Below are 8,969 nucleotides of genomic sequence, written 5' to 3'. Positions count from 1 at the left end.
CAGCGGACCCGATTCCTCGACGACTTGCGCAGTAGGGGGTAAAACGAACTCTCTGATTGTTATATGCTAGACTATCGCTAGGCTTTGTGTAAAGGTATCTCTCTCGTAGCGTTCTTCTGTGTTCTTCTGTGTTCTTCGCCACACGTCTGGCGAATGTCTTGACTTGAGTATACTAGAACTGTTGACGTAGACATTCTCCACTGGATTCTTGCCCAGCTTCAATGTGCCCATGTCTTTGTGCATGACTGGCTCTTGGGAAACCTTGGCCGCATGCGACCAAGGTTCCCTTGAACCCGCATCCTTGAAACCGGGTTTCAGAGTCAGCAGGGCTGAACGCAGTGCGTCCAGGGTCTGCTGCCAAAGGCGACTTGCGTCCAAGGCTGAAACCATACTCAAGACCTTGCGGCCAAGGGTAGGTTGACTCTTCACTGGGTCGTGGGACACTTGGCGGGGCTTCTTCCGGGTGACCAGCGGTCTGGACACCATGTACGCGACTTTACTGGGGGGCTGAGCTCCGGGTACACGCATTCGATGTGCGTTCAGAGCCTAGGCGAGGCGGGACACCGTGCACGATACGTTCGTGCAGGCGTTTTCGACGGCCTCAATGTGTCAACCCGCTTAAGGACGGGGGCGGCCTGGACGGATCGAGTGCGTTCAGGGTTTCTCGTCTGAACGCAGTCTTCCAGGCCTGAAGGGCCCATCCTAGGCTTGAGCGCACTTCGCTCCGCGGAACACAGCCGAATTCCAGCTCAGATCTTGTCGCACGGTGTACAGTCGGGTCCGGGTTCAGTCTCGGCCAATCAGAATGGCGCGTTCAGGCGGGTCAGTAGACAGGTGATAACCGGTTGAGGCAAAACCTCGCTCAGTCTCGTCACAACCGTCCCTTCCAGTCATGGTCTGTCATAGAGGAAATTGCATCCGAGCTGGCGCATCATGGCTGGACCGAAGTCTGATGGGGCTGAGCTTGAACGCAGTTCTGAAGCGCGGGCAGTTGGCCAACTGCCACGCTTGCGCACGCTTCTCCGCCCTGTCCTGCTTGGTCAGCAACTGTGAAATCTGCGGCCAGACTCGTCTCCAACCACAAACGCCATTCCGGCTTTCCGTATCATTGCAAAATCTTCTTCAAACGCGCGGCACCGACGCACACACACCGACACGGCAACCTCGCGGTCACACGAGCGGCACAGCGGCATGGCACCGGCAGAGGGCGACGCGCCAGAGGCACGCACGCAGGGGGACGACGCGCAGGAGCGTGCCAGTCAATTGGGGGACGCCAGCAAGGCGTCTGAGTCGCAGGAAACACCGGCGGAGGCGTCTCCTTCGGGCAACGAGCGCCGGGTGCACTTCGCGGGCAACAACGACGACAAGGAGGGCGACAGCGGCGAGGGGCACGTCGACGAGGATGGAGATGAGGTCATGGAGGGCTCCACCGTGAATGTAGAGGCCAAGGAGAGTGATGAGCGGCTGAACGCAGATTCCGCCGCGTCGAGCCATCTGAACGCAGTTTCAATCAGCTTGAAACGGGGTTTCAGCCACATTCCTCAGTTGTCACTCCACCACTTCTCCGCCGAAGTCACATCAACGCGCAGTAGGCTGGATACACTCCACTCTCCACAGTATCAGTTCACGTAAATCGTTCCACTAGTCATTGCAGTCTCTCCACTTGTAAATCACATCTTCATCAGTTGCGTTCAGACACATCTGCGTTCAGGTACAGCTGCGTTCAGGACACTTGTCAGCGGCCAGCGTCACTCGGTCGTATTTGAGGGTACAGTCGATGTCAGGGGCATCGTCAGTCATTTTTCACTTGGTCAGCGGTCTGCGGTCAGGCATGTGCCTTCAAGGAACTCTACACGCCCGAGCGATCGTCCCGAATCCGCATGGCTTGGGCCAGAGCTCGCACTCTAACACCCTGGTTGAACTCATGCAGGAGGACATCACAGTCCAGCCGAGAGACCGGTATCCATTCTGGTTCGTCACGCCCCTTCCACTTGACCTTGTACGCTCGAGTGCGTTGAGACATCTGAATATGATCGGCCCAGCGTAGGGCCAAGATCTTCTCCACTTCATATCCAGCGTTCAAGGTGCCGGGTTCCCAACAGTCTTTGCAGAGCAAAACGTTTGAACACACATGTGTCATGACGGTCAAAACCTTGGCCGCAGATTGCATCGGCGCTGAGTCAAAGTCTGAACGCACTCCATCCAGATCGGCGTCCAAAGTCCTCGTACGCACTTCAGCTTCATTCAGCGTCCAGGGAGGTTTCTTCACCAGCTCGGGTATTCGCGACACAAGTTGCAGGTACAAACGTTCCTCAGCGTCTTCAACCTGCCACGACTTACCCAACGCTAGAGTCTTCGACGTCAGGTAGTCAGCAGCCTGATTGTAAAGGCGCTTGACATGCACCAGCTGCACAGTCTTGAACTTCGTCCAGATGACTTCATATTCAGCTAGCCTGCGCTGAAGGTTGGGTTGGTTGCAGTTTATCAAGCCTTGAACCCGCTGAATCACGATCCTTGAATCACCAACTGCGACCAGGTCCTCAACTCCTCGTTCAGATGCCATTTTCAACCCATTCAGCAGTCCATGGTACTCAGCGTCATTTACAGTCACATCTTCCAGGATGAACCCACGTGCGTCCAGGACTTCCCAGTCGGGTAGCTGCCACAGAACACATCTGCAGCTTCCAACACGCGTTGAAGTCTTCGCCGCACCATCGAAGCTGAGTACAACACCCTGATAGTCTGATTCAAGCATCTCGATGCTGACCGCAGGTGATTTCTTGACGCATCCCTTGGCTGCAACCAGCTCTTCGATGCCTGCATCCGAATGCTCACCTGACCCACAGGGTTCCTCCAATATGGCCGTAGTGTCAACCGCATCTGCGTTCAGGGGGTCAGACCGACCAGCGTCTTCGGAACACCTGCGTTCAAGGTGTGCGGCGTGGGTGACGTCTCCTACAGGCGTTACGGCTGCAGCAACACTCGCTGCGTGCGCAACGAGGGCTGAGAACTTGAACGCTAGGTTGTTCAGCCTGAACCGGGTCTGTTTGAACTCCGGCATCCCTAGTCCTTGAATCAGCTGCGTTCAAGATTCGCTCCTGAGGAGGTTCCTCGGTGAAGGTAACCCGTAACGGTTTCGGCCTCTTGTTCACCTGCACGAGCCGAACTTGAGCGGTACCTGAAGTTGGTCGCAACATGATCTTGGACGGCCACGGGTTACTGCAAGCCTGAACGCAGGTTGGATCCTGACGATTCATTATTTCAGCCAGTCGTTTAGCGCGCATCTGGGCTTGATCAGACAGAGTGGTCTCGAGAATGAGTTGTTGCCACTCTTGATACTGTCTTTTGCCTGAACGCACAAAGCGACCAGCACGAGGAAAACATTCATACTCCACAATTCTAGACACCGGGGTCTGCGTGTCTATCCAAACCGGCTTGTCGGAGATGTCCACAACCTTGATCGCAGTCGGCCAAGACTTGGCCGCATAAATGATCTTTGTCACCCATCGGTCTCCGCGTCCAGCCCACACAACCTCGCGCTGAGGGAAAGATTCGCCATAGTCAATACGCACAATAGCACTTCGTCCTGGTTTCAGGAACAACATCTCCGCTGGCCGCACCGGAAGGTCCAAACCCATTCGACTGCGGTCAGGCTCACCGCACATCTGAATCGTCTCTTCGTCCGGAAGCTGAATCAAGCCTTCTCGAGTCGACAATCGCACACCGGCGCTGAACATGAAGTTCATACCAAGTAAAACATCCACGCCGTCACCAATGTTGGCGACCCAAAGCCGGAAAACGTAGACAACTCTAGGTCCGAACGTGATCATGACCTCAGCATGCGCTGAAATGTAGGTCGGAGCACCTCCCAACCCTGAAACCTTCATCTGTTTGTGTGGTCGGAGCTTGAGCTTTAACCTTCCCGCAAAGTCGAAGCTCAGCATGCTTACGGATGCACCAGTATCCAGGACGATCTTTGTTCGGCAGTCATTCACAGCACCATGCACCATAGCAAGTTCATGCGCATCCTCAGGTTCATGATCATCCCACCAGTCACAGCTTTCACCCGGCCGAAGTCGAAACTCAAACGGGGTTTCTGCGTCCAGACGCTCATTGTCAGAACGCACATCGTCTGAACGCAGGTTTGCTGAATCGGGAGATTAACCTTGGGACACGGCCATGCAATGTCGGTCAGCTTGGTCGATTCTTCTCCTTCTCAGCTCCGGGCCGACGTATGCTAGGGCACATAACGCGAAGGTTTTCCTCAACCCACTACGTTCTGCCAGCGGGCTGGACTCAGAGCCATCGCCACCACTCTGAAACGCGTTCAGGGTTTGGTCGTTGAGTCCACCTTGGCGCATCAACTTCTTTATTGCATGGACAACGCTCCAATCTTCGCACGAGAATCCACGATGGAACTGGTCGCAGCCAGTACATGGGATGGCGCGGCAGGCTTCAGTCGGGTGAACTTGTTGGTGACAGCGATCACAGATCAGTTCTGCCCAGCCGTTCTCCTTCGAGTGTCCGATCCTTCCACAGCTCTCGCAAGTCCTCTGCAACGGCGAATTGCTTGAACGCGGTGACATTGACCTTGAACGCAGGTCCGGGTTGCCTGGACGCAGATCCACATTTCCAAACTGAGGTGGAGGGCGCCATCCTTCGGCACCCAAAACACGGTAAATCTTCTTCGTGACGTTCCCACCTTGAACACGGGTTGCGTTTCAGCTGGCACAGGTTCACTCAGATTCTTCTCACGTCCCTTGGCGAGCGCCACTTGAGCGGCCGGCTTGACTTCATCATCCAGCTCTTCAAACCGGACACGCCGTTCAGGCTCGGAGTCTGAATCAGGTTCTGAACCTTGAGCGACAAAAGCGCGTCCAGGCCTTTGAGCCTTGAAACGGCCTTGCGGGTCGTTGTCAGCGCGGAAGTCACGCCGTGGCGGGGGAGTGTCATAGCCTTCCTCGCGCCAGATGTCCTCGTGGCGTCACAACGCATGTTCGACTTCGCTGATACTCTTGAACTTCTGTCCCTGCAGCGCGGTCTTCAGCTGGGTATCCTTCAGCTTCTTGATGAAACGACGAAGGTGTCGCTCCCGATGCTTGGATGACTTCTGGAACTCAATCCCAGCCTTGACCGCAGCTGCGTTCAGCCGGTAGAAGAACTTGCGTGGAGTCTCGCCTGAACGCACTTTCATGGTGAACTAGCGCTCAGAGTAGGGACCAGTCGTACGGCAGTACACGACCTTGAACCGACGAGACAGCTTCTTCCAGTTGTGCCTGGTGGACTTTGGCAGCTGAGCGTACCAGTCCCTGAGCGACGAAGACATTCGTCCCCGAAGCTGGCGAATCTTCATCTTGTCCGGACAGGAACCCTGAGCAGCCATGTCGGTGAACTTCTCCCACCAACCAACGCGATCTTCCACGGACGCATCCTCGCTGAACTTCTCAACCGCATTGTAGTTGATGTACGGTCGATACGTCCAAACGGTCGTGCCTTCCTTGGTCGTCGTCGAGGTAGTCAGGTCCAGGTCGAAGTCGTCGCTGGAACTGGTGCTGTAGTCACAGGAGCTTGAATCGTCATCGCTGGAGTCCGATGAGCTGGAGTCGGAGTCGTCTGGGTCAGAAGACGGCGGGTCTGCGTCTTCCTTGCTACCCTTCCGGGAAGAGGATCTTCTGGACGCAGATTTCTTGGCCGCACTTTTCTTGGCTGCAGATGACGCTGAACCCTTGGCCGCAGATTCCGACTTGGATGCAGAGCTCTTCGACGCCGTCACGGTCTTCGTCCCTTGGGAACTTCCAGCAGTTTCCTTCTTCGGCAGACTCGTACCCACGGTCGCACGTAGCTGGGCAGCACCGACTTTGGTCGTGTTCTTTGAGTGCACATAACCGGTACCTGGTGCCACGCCATCATTGATTGCACCACTGGATACTTGATTCAAGGTTGTCGATTGAGGGACAGCCGACATTTCAGCTTTGATTCCGGTTGCGGGATGAGGGGCCGTTGCTGCGCGAACGGCTTGAACCTGGGAAAGGGTTGCACGCAGTTCGCGGTTCTGGTCGGCCAGGAACTTCTGGCGGTTCAGCGCAGTGTCGCGTTCAAGCTCCCGTTCCGCACGTTCTCGCTCCCGCTCGAAGAGTACGTTCTGAATCGTCTGCTGCACGGTGTCTAAGCGCTTCTTCATCTCACCGTCGGCTTCTTCAGCGCGGCGAGCGCGCTCCGCTTCGGCGCTGGCGCTATCAGCCTCAGCGCGTTGAAGCTTGGCCTCGGCTGCGTTCAGGCGTTCCTTCCAGTGGCGCTCAAGGTCCTCCCGATCCGCTTCGTACTGCTGCTTCGCGAGCTTGGTCGCCACTTCAGCGACGTCTGAACGCGCGCGCAAGAGGTGGTCTTCGTGCACTGCCGCATAGTCCGCGGGTTCGACTGGGCCGGAGTAGGCTGGGACCTCAGGGTGCCATTCAGCTTCACGCGATCTGCATTCAGCCTCCTCCAGGGTCCTGCGTTCAGCCTCTACACGAGCGGCTTCAGCTTGGGCGAAGGCGCGTTCAGCAAAAGCCTTCTCCGCTTGAGCCCGGGACACTTCCTCCTTCATCGCGCGGACTTCGAAGCTTGCGTTCTGCAGCTCACGCTGCATCTCCAGCCGCGCATGTCCAGCTGCGCTTGACTCATCTGAGTCAGGAACGCTGCTTGCTGCTCCTGAAGTTGGCGCATGACGTTCAAGGCCACTTGTACAGCTCCGGACGACGCCGACGAAGACCGAAAGCCTGAACGCAGAGATCGACTGGTCAGGCTAGACCGGGTCCTCACTGAATGATCATGACGCGAGCTTCTGGACGACTGGTGGAGGCCTTCCGAGGTCAGCCCCGACTCGCTCCGCGCAAGTTCAAGTTTCTCCTGCTTGACCGCAGTTTTCGCCTTGGACGACCGACGCCTGGACGCAGTTCTGCTACTTCGCGTTTCAGCACTTGCGACCTCAGCCATGTCGACGTCGTCCTGGTCTGGCAGCGTACGGCGAGCAGGGATAACAGTCTTGGTCACGAACATGCCCATGTCGGGCGCTGCGGCCAAGGCTCCACCTGCCTGAACGCTCATGACCAGGCCTGGACGCATATGCGTTGAAGCACTGTGGCCCAGCGACATCAGCGATGACGACGACGAGCTGTCCCGAGACGTCTGCGTGTGAAAGGAGGTCGCGTACGCCGAGTCGTTCGAAGTCCCCGACGGGCCGATCAAGCTTGGAACGGAGTCTGAGATGCCACTCGAAGATGCGTTCAGGGTCGAACCTCGAACGCTCATGGCTCGGGCATCTGCGTTCAGACTCACGTCGGTCGATGGGACCAGCGAGTGAACAGACGGAGTCGACACACTCAACGGACGAGCTGGCCGATACTGCGGGCGCTTGGGATAGGGCTCAATCTCCGGTGACCCTCGCGGGCTGCGAAGAGCCAGGATCCCAGCCATCCGGCATTGAGAGACGAAGGCTTGGCCAAGCAGTTCGACTTCGTAGTCATCCATCAATAGATCATCCTTCACAGCTTGAGCGTCTTGTGTCTTCTCTTCCTTGAACGCAGGTTTTGTATCCGAGGCTGGAACGACCTTGAACGACACTCCAGCCGTGAGCTGCTTCCACTCGATGAGCTCGATAGTCAGGAGTTGCTGAACCTCTTCCACGATTGAACGCACATATCCAGGGTTGATCTTGGACGCATGCGTCATGAACCAGTCTGGAACCGCGTTGACGAATTCAAAACCAGCTTCAAAGAGGAGATTTTCCAACACTGCCGCACACTCACGCGAAGACATCATACTCGGCGGGATGACAACTGCGGTCAGGTCTTGAGCGATGCCTAACACTCTGCGTTCAGGACGCAGCTCAGCGATCCAAGCCGCGTCTCGATTCTCCAGAGCCATTCGACGCCGCAAGTAGTCCGACGTAGTCATTATGGCCTCTTGCCAAACCGAGAAGTCTGGCCGCGGATTCGGCCAAGCATACTCCACTGAGGGCGGAACGACACGTCCTGAACGCATCTGCTCCCAGCGATACACTTGGCGTGCCACAAAGTTCTTCGCCGCCGTCTCATCAAGCTGAATCGTGTCAGCCGTTTCAGCACCCGCGCCCAAACTTGGACGCACATCTGCGTTCAGACTTTGAGGTGCTGGAACCGGGTTTGAAGCATTGCCTCGCGGCAACACTTCGGGTTCAGGGGCTTGACTCTGCGACGATGACGGAGCCTGGTTCGACGAACTCTGCGGCGAGCGCGAGGACACCTCCGCGTCCTCAAGCGCTGAACGCTCTTTGGCATCCGACTCCTCGATCTCGATCACTTCAGCCTTGACCTTGACCGGCACATCCTTGGGAGTTTTCTCTTCTTGTTCCGGCTGCGGAGAGTCCGAAACTCGATCCGCCGCCGGGGGCTCACCCACATTAGCGCCTCCCTCAGACGCCTTCGCAGACTCAGTCGTCTGAGCCTGCTTTTCCGGGATGCATTCAGCCTTCGACTCTGAACGCAGGTCTTCTTCTTCAGCCGCCTCCGTCGACACTTGGTCGTCTTGAACAGCGGGTTCAGTCGACGTGGCCTTGTCTTCAGCCTCCTTCGCATCCCGCTCTGCCTTCCTCCTCGCACGCGCTTCCCGGTTGATGATATCCAGGTCCATGTGCGATTCAGCTGGCAATCCTTGCGCTCGGCGCGACTGACGCGTCGCGTCACCACGACCTCCGTCACCGCGCCCTCCATCCTTCTTGCTTCGTGCTCCCGCCATAGCGACTTGGTCAGTACTTTGCGAAGCCCAACTTTTCAATTCTCACAAAATACAGACAACTCGGTGAAATCCGAGGACCCCAAATCCGGGCACGCGCACCAGCTGTGACGAGGTCGGTGAAACCTTTTACGCCCAGGTGTATAGCGGTAGCCCAGAAAGGGTAGACGAGCAAACCTTTTTGGGAAAGTAAACCCTGAACACAGATTTCCTTGAAC

At 56.8% G+C, this 8,969-nt stretch overlaps 3 protein-coding genes across 3 annotated transcripts; 1 reads left to right on the top strand and 2 right to left on the bottom strand.

The window, feature by feature from the left end:
* Positions 1 to 1,191: 1,191 nt before the first annotated feature.
* Positions 1,192 to 1,632, top strand: PHYSODRAFT_343004 (hypothetical protein; the record flags this gene model as incomplete). Its single annotated transcript, XM_009541502.1, has 1 exon — positions 1,192 to 1,632. The coding sequence occupies one exon, from the start codon at positions 1,192 to 1,194 to the stop codon at positions 1,630 to 1,632; it is 441 nt and encodes a 146-aa protein (XP_009539797.1).
* Positions 1,633 to 3,263: 1,631 nt separating this feature from the next.
* PHYSODRAFT_394802 (hypothetical protein) lies at positions 3,264 to 4,067 on the bottom strand (the record flags this gene model as incomplete). Its single annotated transcript, XM_009541501.1, has 1 exon — positions 3,264 to 4,067. A coding segment is annotated over one exon (804 nt), but the record flags the coding sequence as incomplete, so codon positions are not given.
* A 3,034-nt stretch (positions 4,068 to 7,101) lies between these two features.
* On the bottom strand, positions 7,102 to 8,754 carry PHYSODRAFT_393871 (hypothetical protein; the record flags this gene model as incomplete). The annotated part of the gene is made up of 2 exons (XM_009541500.1): positions 7,102 to 8,201; positions 8,241 to 8,754. Coding segments are annotated over 2 exons (1,614 nt in total), but the record flags the coding sequence as incomplete, so codon positions are not given.
* Positions 8,755 to 8,969: the final 215 nt, after the last annotated feature.

The sequence above is a fragment of the Phytophthora sojae genome, assembly GCF_000149755.1.
Source record: "Phytophthora sojae unplaced genomic scaffold PHYSOscaffold_24, whole genome shotgun sequence".
Lineage (NCBI taxonomy): Eukaryota > Oomycota > Peronosporomycetes > Peronosporales > Peronosporaceae > Phytophthora > Phytophthora sojae.
Note: the sequence above shows the minus strand (reverse complement) of the source record. Positions and strands in the feature narration are given on the sequence as shown.